General features: G+C 42.7%; 1 protein-coding gene across 6 annotated transcripts in view; it reads left to right on the forward strand.

Moving 5' to 3' along the window:
- Positions 1–22,336, forward strand: part of MIPOL1 (mirror-image polydactyly 1) — a 346,213-nt gene extending 323,877 nt beyond the window's left edge. For all 6 annotated transcript variants that reach the window (XM_090033637.1, XM_090033631.1, XM_090033632.1 and 3 more), the window contains one exon: positions 16,921–22,336. In XM_090033637.1, the coding sequence (XP_089889763.1) occupies positions 16,921–16,987 (67 nt within the window). In that variant the 3' untranslated portion in view covers positions 16,988–22,336. The remainder of the gene's footprint in view (positions 1–16,920) is intronic.
- The last annotated feature ends 259 nt before the right edge of the window (positions 22,337–22,595 follow it).

Below are 22,595 nucleotides of genomic sequence, written 5' to 3' on the forward strand. Positions count from 1 at the left end.
AGGAAGGTTCTAAGTAAGTGCTTATGACATGTTGCTGTGTAATATTAATTTCTGGTGCGCTACATTTAAAATGTTTTGTTACATTTAAGTGAGCACTTAGGCATTTTTTCCACAGTTTGTTGATGTGATTTCTTTACAAGCTTATGGGGCTGTAACTAAATGCAAGTAGCTCCTAATCCAGAGGTATGGAAAACTATGGGTCAAATGTAACTAGAGGCATGCCATTGAATTACAATGGAAGGGTTGGGGAGTTCAAGCTACCACTTTGAGCGCATGATAATGGGGCTCTCACAAGTAGGAGCTTAATTCAGTTCTTTCTAGGGGTGCACCAGTAAGGATTTTCTTGGCCAATACTGATGGCCAATTATTAACCAGCCATATCAGCCGATACTGATCCAATAGCTGATATATAGGAATGCAGCTGGGCAGCTTGGAGAGCAGCCTCCTGCCGGTAAGTCTGGGGGAGGAGGGGAAGGGGCATGGAGGGGCAAATCTAGTCCCCTGTGGTGAGGGAGGGAGGGAGTGAGACGGGGCAGGGACAAACACTGCCTAACCAGGGCAGTGAATGCAACCCCAGAGCGGGGCATGGCAGCAGGAGGCTCATCCAGGGGGCACAGTGGATGGGAGATGACTCCCTGCACTGTGCACAACCCCAGGGAAGGCATGGGGGACATGTGCCCTCCCAGATTTGAGTGCTGGGTGAGAGTGGGCTGCCTGCTGCAGGCTTTGGGTCAGGGTCTGTGCTAGCCTCTTCCCAGTGTGTGGGCTGGGCTGAGGCTGTGCTGGGGGTGGCCGGCCAGTAGTAGCACTGGGAGGGGTGGCTATGGGGTGGCCTAGAGCCACCCCAAAATTCCCCATAGTTACTCCTCCCAGAACCACCACTGCCTGCCCTGCCCCCGCCCGCCATAAGTGTAGCCTTGGCCCAGCCTCCCACTGGAAAGAGGCTGGTGCAGCCCCTGCTCTAAGCTCACAGCAAGCAGCTCACCCTTGATTTCCACAAGTCTGGGGGGACATATGTCCCCCATGCATCCCCCAGGGGTGCACACAGCATCAGGGAGCTGCCCCCCTGTGTACCCTGGACAAGCCACCCATGGGTCCACTCTGCGCCTCACCTTAGGGTCACATTCACTGCCCTTGCTGGGCAGTGCCTGCCCCTGCTCCACTCCCTCCTTCACCATGTGGGCCTCAATATGCCTCCCCCCCAATGCCCCTTTCTCCTCACAGACTTAACAACCAGACACTGCTGTCCAAGCTGCTGGGCTGCATTCCTGGCCATATGCATGGCAGCTGCGCGCATGCGCATGGAATTTATTGGTGACCTTATCAGCTACACCAGCCAAGAAAAGCCAATTGCCAATTATGTTAATTTTCATAGATTTCATAGACATTAGGGCTGGAAGGGACCTTGAAAGATCATTGGTTCCAGTCCCCTGCCCAAGGGACAGGAGTTAGCTAGAGTCCAAATGCATCCTGAAAGTGTCCAGATTAGGTACTTGCATCACTTCTGTGGGGAGTCTGTTCCAAGCCTTGGGGGCTCAGACAGTAAAGAAGTTTTTCCTTATGTCCAGCCTAGAATGGTCTTGCAGGAGTTTGTGACCTTGTCATCGTCTGGAGTGCTCTGGTGAACAGGTGTTCCCCCAGATCCTGATGCACATCCCTTATGTACTTACAGGCTGCTACCATGTCACCCCTGAGGTTGCATTTCTTCAGGTGTTTTCCTTTTATTGGTGCCAATCTGATATGCAACAGACATATCAGTGCACCTCTAATTGTTTCCCTTGCTTCTAAACCTATTTATATTGTTGTTTGATCTCTCTGTGATATCACAATAGTCTTAAACTTGGGTAATATCACCTCAAGAAGAAAAATAAGCTAAAATACATCAAACATATATAAAAAGGGGTTTGTTAAATCGTATGTAAAGGGGATTTGACAGTGACTTGTAGAAAGGAATTCTCTCTCCACAGGCTTCAAATTGCTGTCGGTCATAAGGGTGGGACTACCTGAAGGGAAAGGAGAATAACATGAACAGCTGTCTAGAGCCAATAAGTCTGCATCAGTGTTTGTAAAAAAATATGCATGAAATCAAGAAAAAAGACAATCCTGTCTTTATTGTTTACAGTGTCAAGAGGGTGTTTGGTCTTTTATGCAGAGCCCCACCAAAACGCAGTTTTGGTGGGATGCATTTGAGAAACACAGCCTGGACAGTATGACACTATTTAAAATTTTGCAAACCTCATGTAAACAAGACTTGACTCGAGCATGCACAAGAGAGGTGGGGCTAGCTCAGAATAGACAGGCAAGAAGTTCAGGCTTGGTTTTACAAGGAAGGCTTGTTTGAAACATGCAGAAAGGTATAACATGATGGTATTAGGCTGCCACCATTAACTTTTAACTTTTACAGTCTTTTGATAATCCCATCTGCCCTGGAGACTCTTAAAATGTGCAGGTTGGCTGCTGCTGTGTAACACACAATACTCTAAAACTGTTATTTATTATGCTTCAAAAACATAATATATCTATTATGCTTTATGAAGAATGTATTATTCTGTTATTTTTATGCTTGCAAATGTTTAGAGTTTTCAGATAAGCCAATTTCAAATCCCTTCTCAGAAATACAAAATACTTCTCAGAAGTAATGTGGGGCATAGAAACCCTCCAGAAGTGTGTTGTGGGTTTTTTTGTTCTGTTTTGTTTTTTAAGTGAAACCGTTCATTCAACTCTATGTACTGTATGCACAATTACACAGCATGTCAGATAACCAACAGCACACGGAAGGTGAAATAGCTAGCATCACACTTGTCCACCTTTGACTCTCCAGCTTAGATGACCAGACTCTCATTAACAGTTTGGTCAGTTGGAAGCAAACTAAGTGCAAGTCCAGAGCAAGGCTTGAATTCACATTTCCATATGTATAGCTTAACTGCACTGTGCTACTGCATCCCCCTGCAGTATATATCCTCTGAAGCATAGCACCAGAGAACTTTCCTATTTAGTTCACACCTGCCCATAGTGTCTAGTCTAGTGGATGTGTCCTGGGGCATGGAGTCTACTCCCTGCTCTTTTAGCCTATGGTATGTCCTGACCAGGGTATTCCCAAGCATGCTTCACCCATCCTCTCCTGCTCACATGCTCCAAACTTGGAAATACATTGGTGAGACCACTCCAGGGTATTATTCTGTAGCTGCTTTCAAGACTTCAGTCTCAAGACCTATAGTTTCATAGTTGGTTGGGTCGGAAAGGACCTGAGCAGATCTTCAAGTCCGACCCCCTGCCCAGGCAGGAAAGAATGCTAGGGTCAAATGGCTAGGTGTCTATCTAGCCTTCTTTTAAAGACCCTCAGGGTAGGAGCGAGCACCACTTCACTTGGAAATTGGTTCCAGATCCTAGCCACCCTGACTGTGAAGTAGTGCCTCCTGATATCTAGCCTGAATCTACTCGCCATCAACTTATGGCCATTATTCCTTGTTATTCCTGGTAGTGCTTGGGGGAACAGGGACTCTCCCATTGCCTGCTGGTATCCCTTGGCCAGTTTATAGATGGCCACCAGATCCCCTCTCAGCCTTCTCTTGTGGAGGCTGAACAGGTTCAGGTCCCGCAGCCTCCCCTCATAGGCCTGCCCTGTTGCCCCCTGATCATGCAAGTGGCCCTCCTCTGTACCCTCTCAATGCTATCCACATCCCTCCTAAAGTGTGGTGCCCAGAACTGAACGCAGTACTCCAACTGCATCTGATCCAGAATGAAGTCTCCACAATGTCATTTTGTTGGAGTGAGGTTTGGGGGACAAAATTGTAACCATTCCTGACCCAGAAGTCAGGAGGGAAGAACAAAAGGACCTTCATATACTCAAGCACTTACATGTGGTTACCTTTATGACATGAGCAATCCCCTACAAACTGTTGAGACTACTTGGGAGTAAAGTTAAATGTGCTTATAAGTGTTTGCCAGATCAGGGCCTTCCAGGTGTATTGTTTGCATTTCAGTCAGTCACTTCTCAGACACTGTTTTCCAATCTGAAAAATAGAGCTAATGTGATTTATATGCCTTTGTAAAGCACTTTAAGATCTAAAAGAAATAAAGAAGTAGACCTTGGGCTTGGCTCATTAGATTAAGTTAAGACTTATCTTTGGCTTTGCTGCACTCTGAGTCCTATCTCTTCTGTAACCCCAGAAGAACCCCAGGGTTCAAAGAATACCCTGTTTACTCAACTACAAGTTGAGGTTCACTCCCCTCCTCAGTCAGCATGAGGAGAAAAGCTCCTTGTCTTACATTCACATGCAAGGAAACCTCATCAAATACATGATCTATCATTAAACTGCTGCTAAAATCAGCATGTGCTCAGTAATGGAAACCAACTCTGAAGCTGATTAAATGTAGCCAACACTGAACATGACTATAAAACACATGGCCCATACTGGGGAAAACATACTAAAGGGAACCTACCATACGGATAAGTTAGCACAGCCCATATGAATAAGATATATGGTAGTGCCCATAGAACACACTCCCACTCTGTGCAGACTCTTTCAAGCCATGGTAAGATGCTATATTGCATATGTTTTGACTTACTCTTCACTCCCACAGCTGAGCGGTGCCTTTTTTTCTATTTCCAATCATTCCTGTTACTTCAGCCTTAAATGTCTGGCAAATATTAACTGAGGCCCAAAACAGTTCACCCAGAATCAGTTTGTCTCCTCCTGTATATGATTAGTGTGGCCCTACCCTCTATGAGTTGGAACTAGACCAGGTTGCCCTGGACCCCATCTGCATATACATTTTTGGAGAATCCCATGACTTGTGACAAGAATACCTGGTTGCAGTCATGACTATGGGGGCTAATTAGCACATAGATCCTGTTTGGGGGAAGTATCTGGAGTACATTCAGATACTGAGCAGTGCTGAGCTGTGGGGTCAACATGGCTTGGAATACTATTGACTTTGTGGGGCCCAGCCCAATGACTTGTATGATAAATCATAGGCCTCTGGTTTTTGGATTAAAATCATATATAGATTATACTATATATAAGTAGGTATAAAAGAGTGTTAATGGAGTACCTGTACTAAAATTTGTAGCAGTTTCAAAAAAAGTAAAATGCATCTATTCTAGTTGAACCAAGTCTATGGGTGCCACATGCAAATTACTGTAGGTATTAGGGCTGTGTAAAGCTTCAGTCTGTGATTCAATTCAGCGGAGATTCGGCCAGATTTGGTGGCCAAATCTCTGAATCGGAATTGAATCAGAGAATGCTTTAATTTTCTCCAACTCAAATTGGAACGCTCAAAATCGATTCTGAAAGATTGGGAGATTCAGACATAGACACAGCTTTAAATGTTTTTTCTAAATACTTCTAGGTAGTAGGCAGCTCATGTATGCTGCGATGGTGGGCTGCATGGAGTGTCCCATAGAAACCCAGGTCTCCCCAGTGCGCTCAGCAACAGACCCAGAAGTGGATCAGAAGCACTTCTGGTCCACTTCTGGGTCCGCCGGGGAGCATGCTGGGCCTCCCCCCATTCCCCTGCACTCCTCTGGGATGCTCCATGCACTCCAGCATCACAGCGATCACAAGCCATGCTGGTACCTCAAGGTATGTAGAAAAAAACGTTTAAAGTTGTGTCTATGTCCAAATCACCGATTCTCCAAATCAGCGTCAAATCTTCAGATTTGGATTTGGCCGAATTGAATCGACAGTGATCTGAATCAACAAATCAAATTACTGTCCCTGATTTGGGCCAAATCCACATTGAATAGGGCCTGCTTTGTACACCCCTAATAGGTATGCTTTTTTTCAAGGTCATTGTTTTCAAATTTTCTCCTCACTTCCATGTGCTCAGGGAGAGCAAGGGGGTGGGAGAAAGGGGATACGAGGGAAAGAAGTTGGAGGGAGGTAGAGGGCAAGAGGGCTACCTGACCCCCCAGATTTATGTTTCCTGCTATAGCAGTGAAAGGGGGAAAATTCAAGGTAAGCCTCCAATAATGATATTCTATATCTGGAAAATTATACTAAATGTATAATTTTCCAAATACAGAATCTAATTATCAGGGAGGTATCTTCTATTCAGGTTCATCTTATATTCAAGTAAATACAGTAGTTACTTAAATTAGTGAAAGAAACAAAAAGCTTCTGCTGCAGCCTAGTAGCCACTTTAGGGTCCTAGTTCCCAGAGACTGGGATCTACACAGGCTGGTACACTTCTCTTCCAGTTTATCTACCATGAAGAGAGCCTTAGGTGCCATAATCAGAACAGCTCCATTGATTCCACTGAAGTTAAGATAACTCAGGCCTACTGTTCTAATATAGTTTCTGATGGGGAGAGTTCTGTAATATCCAAGCCATTTGGCATAAAAGCCAACATCTTAACAGTTGTATTTACTGCTGCAAAAGCAACAACTGACAGCTGTAAGATAACTACCCTGTACCCTCACTTAGCAGGGATCCTGGTTTTCTCTGATTGAAAAGATCCCCAATTTTCAGATTAAAAAAGTAACCCAAAATCCACATTTTTCTGTGATCAAAATGAATGTGTACAAATCAAATATACACGCACACACTTAAGGCTCTCTTCATGGTACATGCATGATATATAACAATGGATAACCCCTTTTTTGGGAAAGAATATTCTTGAGAGGAAGGTTGAGGAACTGTGAGGAGTCAGAATGAGCCTTGCTAGAGTTCAGGACTTTTTAATAACATCAAACAGCCCTACAAAAATGAAAGACTTGTATTTAGTAGTTGGTATGACAATGAATTTTCTATCTTCCACATAAGTACCACAACACAAATGCTTTCTCTGCTAAAGATACCTGTAAAGAAAAACTGCTAGTTTTTCTTGTGCATCTGACAGAGTTTCTCCAATAAATATTTTGCAAGTAAATCAAACAGCTCCCTTACTAATATCAGCATAAGTGCCGGGAAAATGCCACCATTTTATGATATATGTTTGGAGGCTGAGTTTTTCAAATACATTTTCAAAGGGCAGAAACTGTCAAACAAAATGGCCTGAAGCAACAATGGACAGAGACAAATTATCATCCAGGAACCAATATAAATTCACACTTAAAGGTAAGAGGAGATTTTTAATGTACAAATAGCATGATTAAACTAACAGACAAGCTATCAGGCTCAGTATGGGGTGCCATTCTATCACCTTAATACACAGGAGGTCAGATTAAAAGATCTGATGGTCTTTTCTGCACTAAAATAATCCATCATCTATGTTAATTACTATTAAGTAGTTATGATTTGTTTTGTTTCCACCACATGCTCAAAACTGCACAGTATATCAAATTACAGACAGTCCCTGCTCAGGCCATTAGTCAAGATTTGATTATTCAGACGTGGTAGATCATGACCAACTGAAATCCAGACATGATGGTTTCAGGATTTTTTTATTTTGTTTTTAATAAACCATTTCCTCTTGGGCAACAATATATATTCTATGACTAAGTGTTTTAAAACAGCAAAGCAGCAGCACCCTTAGCAACTTGACACAAATGATTTAAGTCCAAAATATGCACATAAGGCCTGAATCTCTATGGTCATGCACCATGTGTAGTAATTTGTACAATGAAAAGTGGAGTGAGATGCTATCAGAACTGTAACAGTAATGTTCAACACTAACTTTTCATTGGTATTAATTGCAAGACAAGGAGACTAGCATTGGAGCAGATTCAAAGTCTTCAGCGCAGAAGGTATAGACAACCAACATGGGCAACCAACAGGGGCAACCAACATGGGTTCATCAGTGGCAGGTCTTGTCAGACCAACCTGGTGGCCTTTTACGATCAGGTCACCAAATCATTAGATGCAGGGGTTGCTGTGGATGTAGTCTTTCTGGACTTCCGGAAGGCTTTCGACACTGTCTCTCACCCTGTCCTCATCAAAAAGCTGGGAGACTGTGGTGTCGATGCCCACACAGTCAAATGGGTCGCTAACTGGTTGGAGGGCCGCACCCAGAGGGTGGTAGTGGATGGGTTCTTCTCGACCTGGAAGGACGTGGGCAGTGGGGTTCCGCAGGGCTCGGTCCTCGGGCCCGCACTGTTCAACATCTTCATCAGTGACTTGGATGAGGGGGTAGAAAGCACCCTGTTCAAGTTTGCTGATGACACTAAGATGTGGGGGGATGTGGGTGCACTAGAAGGGTGCAATAGGCTACAAGCTGACCTTGACAGGTTGCAACAGTGGGCGGATGAGAATAGGATGGGGTTTAACACTGATAAGTGCAAGGTGTTGCACAGGGGGAGGAAGAACCGGCACCACACTTACAGGTTGGGGAACTCCCCTCTTGCCAGCACGGAGACGGAAAAGGATCTTGGAGTCGTCATTGACTCCACGATGAACATGGGCCGGCAGTGTGGGGAGGCAGTCAAGAAGGCCAACCGTACCCTGTCATGCATCCACAGATGCCTCTCGAGCAGGTCCAGGGAGGTGATCCTCCCCCTCTATGCGGCACTGGTCAGGCCGCAGCTGGAGTACTGCGTCCAGTTCTGGGCGCCACACTTCAAGAGGGACGTGGACGATATGGAAAGAGTCCAGAGGAGGGCCACTCGTATGATCAGGGGTCAGCAGGGCAGGCCTTATGAGGAGAGGCTACGGGACCTGAACCTGTTTAGCCTCCACAAGAGAAGGTTAAGGGGGGACCTTGTGGCCTGCTACAAACTGGTCAGGGGGGATCAGCAGGTATTGGGGGAGTCCCTGTTCCCCCGTGCGCTGCCAGGAGTGACCAGGAATAACGGTCACAAGCTGGCGGAGGGTAGGTTTAGATTAGATATTAGGAGGCGCTACTTCACAGTCAGGGCGGCTAGGGCCTGGAACCGGCTTCCAGGGGAAGTGGTGCAGGCTCCTAGCCTGGGGATTTTTAAAAGGAAGTTAGATGAGCACCTTGCTGGGGTCATCTGACCCCGGTGCTCTTTCCTGCCAAGGCAGGGGGTCGGACTAGATGATCTACCTAGGTCCCTTCCGACTCTAGCTACTATGAAACTATGAAACTATGAAAACAATTTGACCAAACTAGTTTCTGTTGACCACAGAGAAATACTTAATGTTTAAGCCAAGGCCCATGTAAGATAGATTTATGTTGAAATCTGCCTGCTGTCAGGGGCCCAACCAGCTGTATTTACCTCAGTTTAATAATATACAAAATTATTCTTTCTGGAAGCAAAGATGCTGAAGGAGTGTTATTCAAAATTGCTTGTTTGTGTGTTAGTGCATGTCTGTGAAAGTAACTTGCACTGCCAAATTTAAGGCCTAGAGTTAAATGGAAGATACTTTCTGGAGTGACATAACAAACAATGTTGGGCAGTCAGTAGCTGGAGGCAATTTCCAGAGTAATTAAATTAATCATTTTTATGATGTACCGTGGTTTAGAGCTGACTGACTCCGATGAATCAGTCTCTGAGATGCATAGGTTTTAAAGCCAGAAAGGAACTTTATTATCATCTGCTCTAACCACCTGCATAAGACTGGGAGCATTTACACAAGACGCTTAACTGTGCAGTAGCTTAGTTTACTGCAAAGTACCCATGTGCATCTACACATGCACATGCTTACTATGGAGTAAACCTTGCTAATTGCAAGTAAATTTGCTACCTGCAAATGCAAGTAGCAAATTTATTTTCGATTAGTAGTAGTGCTTGTGTAGATGACTGACTGGGAGTATGTCTGCTCCCAGTTAGCCATCCACCAAGGGGCAGGAGATTGCTTCCTGCCCCCAGGAGCTGCTTGCTGCCAAGGCAGGGTCCACCACCAGAGCCTGGGTGGGGGACTATGTCCCCCTGTCCTGGCAGCAAGGAGCTCCAGGGGGCAGGGAGCAATCTCTTGCCCTCTGGTGGACAGCTAACTGGAAGCAGATTACTTCCAGTCAGTCATCTACACAAGCACTACTGTGCCATTACTAATCGAAAGTAAATTTGCTACTTGAATCTGTTGGTGGAGCAGCTAGGAGTGAGCTAGCTGCCACACTGGCACATGGGGGGCAGGAGGGGCTGGGACCTGCCTTCCCCAGCAGTTCTTTCCAAGTCCCCTACCCGTAATTGGGGAGCCAAGGCCAGGAGACAGTTGTGTCCTGGCCCAGTGCTCCCTGCAGGGCCCCAGGAAATGACAGCAGTTGCTGCCATTAGCAGCAAATCTCCTCCCACTACCCTGCATATGTAGATGCCTGCCCGGGAGTGTTTACATGTGAGTAGTTTACGCTTGAGTAAACTGATCCCAGATCAAATGCATGTGTAGATACACCCACAGACCATAGAATTTCACTTAGTAATTCCTCCACTACGGTCTTAATTTCTGGCTGAGCTAGTATGCCTTTTAAAAAGAAGTCCAGCTATGACTTAAAAGATATCAAATAATGTTTGTTAAGCATGAGGAATGTAGCATGATCCATCTAAAATGTATTAGGGTTTTATCATAAAAATAATGTATTAAAAGCTTATAGCATATATACTACTTACTCTCCTTCAATGCAACTGAATTTTTGTTCAGTTAATCATTTTTGGTTGAGAAATGAAGTTTTGAGATGGCCAGAAGTATTTGGTAATTTCAGTATAAAATAGTTTTAATAAAAACATACTTTTTATAAAAAAAACCAATTCCTTGAGCCATGGAGAACAGGAGAGTGAGAATGACTCTGGAGGCTATGGCATTCACCTGTGAGATGGGATGCCGAAAGTCCATGCCTGCCCCCAATGAATCTTTAAAGGTTTTGTATTGGAAGGGAAAAAACTTCAGTAACAGAGAATGAAAGGAACCCAGGCCAGAGTACCCTGGTGCCTGGTGATCCAAAGCCTTTCAGGGATAGGGGTCCCTTCTCTACCTGTCTCTTGAGGGAATATCCCTAAATACCCATTTTTACCTAATAGATAGTAAGAGCACAATAGTACCCCCATCCTGCCTCAGGCATGTGTTTCTCTTGCTTTTGTGACAGGTGCCTGAAAAGGGAATGTTCCATTTGCAGGCAAATGGAAATGTTTCGATGAGAAAAACTGGGAAAAATATTTTTATTGATTTTTTTTTTAATTTAGCAACCTATTTAAAGAATCAATTACTCACATAACACTACCATTAAATACAGATGTTTCTGTCTGCTGCATTCTTGTTATAAGGGTTTTTTCAGAAATGCTAGGTTCACGAGGGAGGGTTAGTGTGAGCAAAACACATTCCACAAGAAGCCTGAAAGCACCCAAGTAAGGCCATCCTCATAGTCTGAGCCTAATCTAATCTGCTGGAAAGAACCAAAGGTTATAGTTTAGGTTAATAAGAATGTATGTAGTATTTCAAAACCCAGAAGAGTTTTGCTTTTATCACTTAACTCATCCAGCTTCAGTTAGAAACTATTGTTTCAGCCGTGTCTATGTATTGCCTTGCAGATTAGGACATAAGGCTAATTGGCAGATGCTGTGTTCTGTTTGGGTTAATTGTGGGTATTCCTAAACCATTATCTGGTGATCCACTTGGGGCACTGCAGCACTACCCTTATTCAGGGCTTACAGTTAAATGCCACAGTCTAGCCTAAAGTGGCCAGAGAAGGGACACAGCTGGAGGATGCGCTGATCCAGCACCTCACTCAGCTAGCGTTAGTTAGTCTATTATTTACTGAACTGAAGCCCCAACCTGAAGCTTCATGCCATAACCTGAATGTCTGAGGGAAGACAGTGGACAGAGACTGCACGTGCACACCCTGCACCAGAGAGAGCAATAGAGCCCAAAAACTGTTCTGCAGCTATCCATTTCCATACTCTGAGCAGAAGTGTCTGTCATTAGGAATGTGTATATATGCATGTGTACACATACACACACACAGACTAAAGAAACTACTTTAAAAAAATATATCTCCCTTCAGAGTTGATACCAGCCTCTGAATATCTGGAGTCACCTTTAATGTGTGGTCTAAAGGGTAACACAATTGAAGGAAAATTCAGAAGTCTGCTAATATCAAGACCATTACTAGAGCACTTCAAGAACTATATAGCCATATCCAGTAGTTATTGATTCATAAACATGTGGTATACATAGGTGACAAGAAAGCACAAACTAAATATAACTGCATAAGGAAGCAACTAAAATATAGCTTTGGAAATAAATACCTAATGACAAATATTCTAGCTTAGGCTTCAGCAGGAGAGATTTACTTTTCAAAGATAATGAGTGTTTATTCCAACTGATATCATTCATCACCATAGCTGACCCCACAGGTAAATTTGTTTGCTACTAAACTTAACTTCAAATAATCTCAGTTTTGGGCTAGAATTAATGTAAACTCCATATTCACAAAAGGTCATTCTCAGCCTCTCAGAAATCAGGAGTCTTTAAGGCAATGCTTCTATTGCTAAAGTAAGAAATATTTGTGTATCAGCTTTGCCATTGCCTCTTTAAAAAGTGAGGTTATGTTACCCCTTCACAAACAGCTGTTTTTGGCTTCTGGAGCAGGGATGTTAGAAGAAGCCATTAAATGCACACTACAGAAATAACTAATGCATATAGAGAATATTTTTCACTCTTTCTTTTCATGCTCTTCAAATACAGCAAATTCCATCAGACCTGAAGGCATGGAATTTTCTGCCTTTCAATACATGCAGCTCAATATGACAAATGCTGGGGTTGCAACTATTTTTCTAAGAACATTTTGGCTCAGCCTTTTTTCCCCTGTTAATGCCAATTTCTAAAAACACAAAAATAGAAGATAGTTTACATATAAACAAAGCAACATTTGTAAAGTAAATTATTTCCTTTAGGCTGCATTTTAAATGGTGCTTAAAGTACCTAAATGCAGACAGGTGCCTAGGGAGTTTTAAAAGTACCTAAGTGGGTTAGGCATTGTCCTACGGAAGTAAATAGAAATTGGGTTTCTGACCTACTTGGGTATTTGTGAATATTCCTCTCAATATTCCTAATGATGATTAGGAACCTGCATATCTTCAGACATATTATCCTTTCTTTCTGTAGCTGATTTTTCCATCATCATTCTTCTGTCTTACCTAAATATCAGAAAGAATATCTTCTCTGCAAATTTGCTTTTTGTGCAACTTTGTGAGATGAAGGAAATTTAATTATTGTCCTTTTTATACTTTGCAAGGAAACAGTGTTTCATCTTTTCCATTAGGGGTTTTCAACCTTTTTTGGCCCAGTGGCTAGACATGGAGCCAGGGGGAGGTGGGTGGTGTGGAGCAGCTGCTACATGCAAGCTTCCCCTCCCCACCACTTTCAGCCAAGAGCGCTGGCAGTGTGGGATCATGTGTGGTGACACTCCATCTCCACCCGCCTGCACATAACCCCTTGGACCTTCTTAAGTACCCTGTTTTACATCACAGTCATCCTACAAAGACTACCTCCTTCACAAGTTAGTCACGTTATAAAACCCATTCTAGCAAAAAAAGCAGCTTTGGTTAATTTGCTCAGTGTTGAGGATCACAGTCAAATGCAGTAAATATAGCTGCCGGTTAAGTAAAAGATGCTATCATTATATTTCTGAATTATATAGTGATGATACAGTTAACAGGCAATAGAAGTTGTTTCTTTAAGTCACTGTCTTCCATCCTTTTCCATGAAACTGCCAAAATTAGGAGTCCGATATACCTGTTAGTTCCCAGTACTTCCTGTTTAGCTATACGGGCTCTAACCCACAATCAAAGTTAAGCTGCTGTTATGAGAATGGCATTTAGAGCTGTGAATTAGTCTACCTAGTAGAAGGCAGGGCAGAGATGCATCTTATAGAGTACCTAAATCAGAAATGCATAAGCTTTTGTGAGCCTGAGCTCTCTTTATGAGCTATGTAAAACACCCTAGACTGCCTACCCTTCAAAGGGAGGTAGTTGTACTACAGCAGCCTACTGAGTCTGATCATTAAGGGACCAGTTCTGATAGAGGCTGTTCATTAGGGAACAAGTTATATCAGCTGAACCCTTTTTGGGTGATACCTTACAGCATAAGTAGTGTATTTAACTCCTCTTGCCTGTTCACAGAGAAAGATGCTATGCACTGTGAGTAAGAGTGGCAGAAATGGGCCCTGTGAAAGATAACAGGGACTAGAATTGTGTGTTCCTGAAGTAGTAATATAAAGGCTTGTACCAGGGGCTTCTAACCACTAATTAGGGCTACAGCATTGTTTTGTGGATTTTGTGGGAGTTAAGTGACACAGGAGGTCTCAAGCTGCCTATTGAATTTCACCCTCTGAGATTTAATTCATGAGTTGTTACAGTTTCCCTTCCACAGAATTGTTTAGATCTGTTTTAGGGACCCATTTTCTTAATCCCCTACTGCTTTTGTTCCCAAATAAAGAATAACTAAGTTTGCAAATCTCTACAACACTGAAACAAAAGGCAAAAAATTAGCTCTGCACAGCTTGTACTTGATGCTGGAAATCCCGTTTTGATGATTGCAGTCATCATTCATCTGAAGAGCAGAAGCTATGATTGTTAAGCCTCATTATTTTCAATGAGGCCTGACAGTTTCAAGGTTAAACAGAAGACAGCAACTTTCATCCTACTGGTATTTCTCTTCAAATATGGGCAATTCTTCACTAACTTGTCTGCATTGTTGTGCAATGCCATTGGTTGGACACAAAACTGTGCAGGATAACATATAAGCTACGATGCCCATTTCTCTATTTCCTTTATCATTTTAAAGGCACTTAAGAAACTAAAACAATTTTAGAGTTTTTTCCATGTGTGTGTAGCCACAAAGTGATTTAAATAATCCAACTTGTCAGATGTCACTATTTTCCTTCTTTCAGAAAATAATAAAAACTATCAGCTCAGACTTTCAATTTGTCAAAGATATTTGGCTCCATTTCTTCAACTCTTTTTGCTTCCTAGCAGGGGTGTATTTTCCTAACACACAAAGAGGAAGAGTACCAGTGAGTGAGAAACTTCCATTGGTGATGAATGTGGATGAGAAGGTCAGGATGGTTCTGCTGAGCATAAATAAATGATCTGTAAAATTCAAAGGTTCTAGCAGCTGCTAAAAATAAGGGCAGATCTGTTCCAAATCATTATTTTTTTAAAGTATTGAACATCAGAAATGACAAAATGTGTGAACTTCTCGGGAGGAAAAATATGTCCAGTAGATTTTCTAGGATCTGGAAGCCACTCGCTAGCCAGCAATTCAAGTAAGGATAAACTAAGAAGCCCACATTTTGATAGTTGTGTAGATCATGGGAAGTTATCATCTGTCCATGTCTTACCTCCACATGGATGAGGAACTGTATATTTATGCTTTTGAGGAAATTGTGACTGTGCAATTAAGATGACAAAGAAAAGTTCTAAAAAAAATTTTTACTGGAAAAGAATTCTGATTTGGTATTTTTATTGCATGCTGAAAAATAATACAAGTACAAAAGTCAAGAAAGCTGGGAACACAATTGCAGGTCAACCCTGAGTGTAAGTTGAGTTCAAATGTTAGAGTTCTTTGGGAGGCAAAAAGGTAGATTTATAATCAGAATATCAATATATCATTTGGAAAGTGAAATTACCAAACTTGACAAACCATTTCTCCAGTACTCTGGAGAACTATGTTTTGTTTCCTGGTGTCTATTAATAATCTTCCCCTCCCTTGCTCTTGAGTGATGAAATCCTAATCTAGTTTCAGGAATTAAGTAATCTAAACAGTACCATCAAAGGTATAGTTTCATGATGCTCAGAGGTTACTGGAAAATCTGAGTGTTTCAACACCAATTGTATGTAGTAGTCATTATCATATGTTATGACTTGGGACAATAAATTCAAGAAGCACAAACTAATTCTTTTGCCCTTAGACCATTTTTTCATCCAGTAGGTTAAACACATTTTGTAGTTCTAAAATGGTTGGCTTATTTCTATTTTGTATTTACATTCTCTCTATTGTGCAGCTTGCAACAAAAAAAGAAAGTAAAAATGCTCTTTTCAGAGCAGAAAAGATAATGAGCTTTCAGTACTGCATGCAGCTGATTGGACTTGCATCTCTTCTTAACAGCGTGTTGTGTATATTATACATTGGGCACGACTCTGAAAAAAAGTTCTCTGCCCTCAGTGTCAGGCTTTACGCTATGTGTTTATTTATGGGAGAACTTTAATAGAGGGATTCTATAAAATGGAATAAACAAAGGAAATGGCTATTACACACTGCTCCTGGAGTGTTTAAGAAAAATGTATGTGAATGCAAAATCCTGGACAAAATTAAATCTTTGAGTTTAGCTGTGTGCTTTTAAAGAAGGAAAAAGGTAACTAAGCATGCAGTCTGATGAGATGCTCAGCACCCTCATTCCCATTTCATTGAAGTCAGTGGGAGTTGAAGCCACACAGTACCTTGCTGAGGTAGGCCCTGAATTATCATATATTCTTGTCTGAATTGATAGACCAGCCATATTCACCAGTTTAAACATAAAATACATCCCTAGTTCCTCAGAGACTTTATTTTTCTTGTATTTTGAAAAGAGGTTTTGACATAATGCCTTTGGGATTTTTAGAGGTAAACACACAGCACTAAAATACATTCCAAAACTGAGCTGAGTAACAGGTGTTGAGTTTCTTCAAAAGAAGTACAGCAGCTAAATGTTTTATATAATGAGAGATATATCCACATAGTTGATTCTTTTTTCAGGAACTCAATGTACTGCCTCTGTAAAATGGAATATCCAGACCTATATTGATGTGTGCAGTCCTGTGTTAACTAGTGTGTCATAGGAATCACAGATACTGTATATATTGCAAAGGAGAAGATGAATTGATCTAACACCTCTGACTGTGACTGGGCTGGGCTGTAGGTTAAAAGTTTTTTCAATTTGTCTGCATTTTGCCCTAATGTCTGTCTTTTACAGTAATGCTTTGTTTCTTAGCATGACCACCACCAGGACAGCTTGGTTCAATGCAAACACTGTCTCTTTCAGCCAGAACATTCCTAATGTTAGCTTCTTTTTTTTCCCCTCCTTCCCTCTCCCCCACCCCCACCTCAGGTTGGAAAGGCTGGTGGACGTCCTGAGGAAGAAGGTTGGAGCAGGGACCATTAGGACCGTGATCTGATTGAAAGCTTCAGTCTAGGGAAGCATTCACATCTGGTGACCAGGCTGCTTCATTCAGCACTGTGTAAACACTAAAGCCTTAACTTAGCAAACAGTTGTTAGAAGTGGGACACTCCAACGACATTCCAAGCTGAGATAAAATCAAATCATAAATGTTTAACCACTTTGCTGCTGAGTTTGGTGATTTGTCAAAATGTATCGCTGCAAGCACGTTTGCTTTTAGGGAGCTGTATTGTAGCATAGTCAGTGACGAGTCTGAAAATATTTGAGATGCATATTTTAGAATGCTCTCTTAATATTATTGGACTGCAGTCTGCTTCCAGGCCCAAGATGATCATGTTCTAAATGCTACCTGCTTCAGGCACAAAATCCTATAAAGCAGTGTCTCAAAATATAAATCCCCTTTGCTATTTATGAGTCTGCAAACAAGTGAATATTTTTATGTTGCGTATATTTCTCAATGGATAATAGGCATCTAGATTTAAGAAGAATCTCTGGTTAATATGCTGTAGAACCCTCCTTCCTGAAGCATACCGTAACCCGTTGTATTGTGATTAGTATAGGAAATTATGCAAATGCATTGGAGAGGGAAGGTATGCACGTGGCTTTGTAAAGAATTCCTATAGCTAATACAGATTCCTATGACACGGCAATTTCAGCTTATCATAAACACAAGCATGGAGTTATATTTCACAGAAATAAGTGACTTATGTATTACTTTGTAGAAATGCAATTATACTGCATAGGATTTCAAGCCAAGGAGAAGTGTCACTCCTCTTTCCTCTCCTATGGAAGCAAACCTTTCTGATCTGCTAATATTCCACTTGGTAGTGTCAAAACAGCTCCACTATGTAAGGCACAGCCTCACCTCTTTTCTATCAGTCCTTTTGCCTTCTTTCAAAGGGAAACACTGGGCATTCTGCTCAGTCTCCCTAGCTAGCTTTATGCTGTCTGATTTTTAAAGTTTGTTTTACAGCAATAATGAAACAGAAGGGCAGCAGAAAGAGGAGTATAAGAAGAAAAGATTTCATGGTTTGTGGAGTGTCAGTGTCTGTCAGATATTGCAGAACTACCTTCATCTGTATACCTAGTCTCTTTGATTAGGTACAGGCATTCAAAAACCCTGAGATGGAATCAATCAAACCTAGGTGGGTTTCTCTACACTGTGTAGACTGGATTGGGAGCAAACGAATACACATTTGCCCTTTGGTGGTAGGGGGCACACAGATGTCTTTATTGACCAAGGCTAAAATGCGGGGGCACTCCCACATTCCTCCCAGTGCAGCTTCTCTCCCCAGACCTGCCCCCTCACTGGCCAGCTGTAGAGGCAGCAGGGGGGGTGCCCTCCCCAGCTGTGCTTGCTCAGGTGGGGGGGGGTTGTGTCCACAGGACAGGGGCCTCCACTTGCACCCTGGCTACTTTGCAGATCACCTGACAGGGGAAGGCAGGAGCCAGGGGTGATAGCCACACATCACCAGGAGAGGGAACAGGAAGTGGAGGCCCCCTGCCTTGCAGGCCACCATCCTGCCCCAGTTGTGTTTGCTTGGATCTGGATGGGCCAGGTCCATGCACCAGGGGCTTCTTGCCTTCCTTACTTCCTGGCCTGACTTGCCAGCACAGCTTTTCTCCCCAGGCCTCTCCCCTCAACCAGCTGTCAGTGGGGGGAGAGAGGAGGAAAGTGGAGGCCCCCACTGTGTGAAGCTGGTCGGCCCAGACCCACCCAGAAAAGCTAGGGAGGGGGCATGCAGTGGGGCTTCCCCCTTCCTGACTGCCTGGCCTGGCTGGCCAGTGTGGCTTCTCTCCCCAGCCCCACCTTCCTGCCAGCTATCAGTGGTGGGGGGGAGAGAGGAGGAAAGTGAGCCAGAATAACTTGGGGGAGGGGCTGAAGAAGGGGCCTCTGCTTTCCCCCTCTTCCATCTCTCTGACAGCTGGCAGGGGGCAGGGCCAGGAAGAGGAGCCATACTGGCCAGCTGGGCCAGGCTGCAAGGAAGGGGGAAAGTTTCCACCATGCAGCCCCTGCTAGCTATACCGGTTGGGCTAGGGGCAGGGCCTCTGCTCTTCCACCCCTGTCTGCTTGGTCTGGTTGACAGGTGCAGACAAGACACAGGGGTGGGGACCAAAGGCTTTGCTGCCTCAGCTCTGTAACAGACTGGGGGCAGGGTTGGCCCAGTGCTCGGCAAGAGCAGATGCATGTGGGCTGGGACTAGCCCACCCACCCTGCAGGGGGTGCTGACAAGGGGCCTACCTGCAAAGGCACCTGGGATGCCAGGGGACTGGGATTTAACTTGAGTTGGGAGGGGAGCTGGTGCATAAGTTCAGTAGACCAGTTTAACCTAAACCAATTAAAACTAATACTACATCATCCTGGTCTGCCATTTTTAAACAAGCCTATGTGCACTAAATTTCTGTTCTGTTACAGGTTTAGACTGGTTTCCAATCACTTATACTAGTTTATGTATAATGTCTGTACCTAGCCTTAGTTTCAGAGTACCAAGCCAGAGCACTTGTAGAAGGAGTAGCTCTCCTTCAGTCCAACTCTATTTGCAGTTTCTAGTATTTGTTATGCCCATCTGACCGATCCCTTGAGAAGCCACCCTTTCTGCTCTAACACCCTCTGAGCCCCAGTTCCAATAATCCTGAGCCTTTAGACCTGACCACTAGTAAAACCCTAGAAGAGCCCACAGATGCTCCTAGCTACTCTCCTGTACAAGGTGAGCCTATGACAACAGTCCTGGGAATGCCATTGGAAACTGTTGCTGCTTGTTTTCTAATAACTTCATTAGACCTCTTGGTGCAGTGAGTGAAAAGGGGAGTTCTCATGTGGATTCACTCCTTGGCTAGGGACAGAAGTTACACATAAACTGGTTTAAGTATTCAGAAACTGGTTTAAACAGAACAGAAGTTCAGTGCACATAAACCAGTTTATGAAACTTTTGTCCCAGGTCCCTTCCTGGTTCAAGTTAAATCACAGTCCTCCAGCAGGCTTTCCAGACCTGTCTGTCCAGTAGAGAAGGGGAAAGCAGAATGGTGGGGAGGGACTGCCTCCCCACCTCTCTCCAGGCAAACCCTGGCTAGGGGCTGGGGCCAGGAAGGGTGATTAAACTTCCTTTCCCCCAAGTACAGAGCTGCCCTACTGTACGCTGCCCTGCTAAAAACTTACTGCTGGCTCCTGAAAGCAGGGAGAGATAGTGATGAGCAACCCTGAAGAATCCTTCTGCTGTGATTTTAGACTGCAAATCCCAGAGACCTCACAGGGAGCAGGGAGAGGAAGCAAACACACAGTGCTTTCTGGCTAAGTGCCAGAGAGCTGTGCTCTAGCACCCTCCAGCTTCTGGCCTGGGCCACTGCAGGTATGTGGCTGCATTTCCTGAATCAAAAGTGAATGTCTCTCCAGTTGTTTCTCAGCTTATCTCTGCAGCTTAGACTAACCTGAAAAGACTGAATCAATTCAGCCTCAGGCTTTTTGACTGTCTGTACTTAGCCAATTAGACTGGAAGGCAATGGTCAAGCAAGGAAGGAAGAAGTTGTTTGTCATGCTTAAGTGACCTAGGTTTCACCTTTACCTAAGTAGGTCTACAATTATCCCCTCCCACTGTGTGTCTCATAAGGGTCAGGTAGCCCCTTAAGTGCAAACTCCACATAGTTCTGCTGTTTGATACAACGTTACATCTTCATATCCTTCCTCTTATTATGCCCTACCTTGTTTAGGAAAATAGCATGGCCACATGCATAGGATTACAGCAGTCATCATACCACCAGATTTGTGGCCAATCTTTGATTCTTCAGTATAAAATGAAAATCCCCCATAATACAGTTGTGTCATGATGTGTATGAGAGGTAAAAAGAATGCTTATTCGTGACACCACAGAGCCCACTAATTAACTCTTATCAAAGGGTTTATCACTTTTCCTAAACTATTGTGATTTGTAATTAAGTGAACCATCACCTTTTAAAAATTCAGCTACAGATCTTTTGTCTTTAACAGACTGCTTCAGAAATATAGTCTGGAGGAGAGGCTAGAAATCAGGAATTCATGGGTTTTAGAGCTACTCTGCTACTGGTGAAATGTGTGCCCTTTGGAAAGTTCCATGAAATCAGTTATTAAATCTTACCTACTAAGATTTAAAAAAGCATTTAAGCAACTAACTCCCACTGAAATAAATTGATTTCTGCCCCTGTACCCACTGAAGTTTATGGCAAAACCCTGATGCAGAAAAATGCAGGATCAGGCTTCTAGTATCTGTGGGTAAAGTCCTGGCCTTCCCGAAGTCAACAGGAGTTTTACCATTCACTTCAGTGAGGTGGCACCTTCTGTCTATTTTTCCCATCTGAAAAATGGAGAGGATTAGGAAAGGAATGTTTTACTTAAATTGCTTTTCCTCACAGAATCACTATCAGGTTTAATAGGTTAATGTCCACACAGTACTTAAAAAATATGAACTACTATATAATAGCAACTATTATTATCCATTTCCAATTATTTGTGTCCTAATCTATGAGGAAAGAATGAGGATGAGTCAGAGTACAAAGAAGCAATGGTAGTTCCTTTGCCTCTTACCACTCTTAAATGAGTAAAAGACTGTCTTTCACAGGCAAAGACTGACAACTGTATGGGTATGAGTTATATTATCATCACCATATAGTAGAAAGATACACACACATCCCATATTCCTCATGAGATTTTGCATACTCCTGTGATCATGCAGCAAGTTACAGCATTATGTGCCATTGATGATGCACACCATGGTATAAAATATGTAAATAACATCACGTTGTCTTAGAATAAGAACATTATTAATGTTTTTCAGCAGTGTAATTATATTCATGGTAAGCCTTCTGTAAGCCCTCACTAATTAACAATATTGTGACAAGTCAACTTTAACAGAAAAGAACTGTGGACCTTTAGTCAGTTAGCACTGTTTTTCATTCAGCCCACAACCAAACATGATAACATAGTTTTATAAACTGGTGTCAGGAAAACTGCTGATAGTTAAAAAGTTCATAGCCCTGGCAGCCTTGTTAGTGGAAGCCTATAGAGGAAATAATGTATTATTCTCTTAAATATATTCAGTGGCTTCAGTAAGACTCATTAGTTAACATTAATGTGCGAGAATTTTAAAACTGCCTTTCCAAATAAATCAGCATATTGAAATAGTTGAGTAATGTCAAGCTGTTGTCACGGAATCATTGAGGGTTTTTTTATTTTTTTTTACTTTATAGGACATTTTACAAGATTTTCATTCAAATTGATTTCCAAGTTAAAATAACTTTAAGAATAGTCTTATTAGAAGACCACAAGCTGTAAAATGCTTTAATTCACATACAAAAATAAAGTTATCTTAATACCAAGGTTTCTTTATGCCTTTGTTTTCTTCATTTAAAATCATTCCAAATGGAAATTGTTTTTTATATGCTGTACCACACAATGTTTTTTCTTTTGTATCAAAATAAACAATTTATATGGGAGCAGATTAATCTAATAAATTATTGGAATACTTCTGATACTATACAAAAAAATTGGACTGTTTCTGATGCTATGCAAGTCAGAATTAAAGCATTACACACAGTGCATCTGACTTTTATCATTGCACCATTTAACAAAAGGTTTG

Source organism: Crocodylus siamensis, chromosome 2 (genome assembly GCF_052110815.1).
Source record: "Crocodylus siamensis isolate JL-2025a chromosome 2, ASM5211081v1, whole genome shotgun sequence".
Lineage (NCBI taxonomy): Eukaryota > Metazoa > Chordata > Crocodylia > Crocodylidae > Crocodylus > Crocodylus siamensis.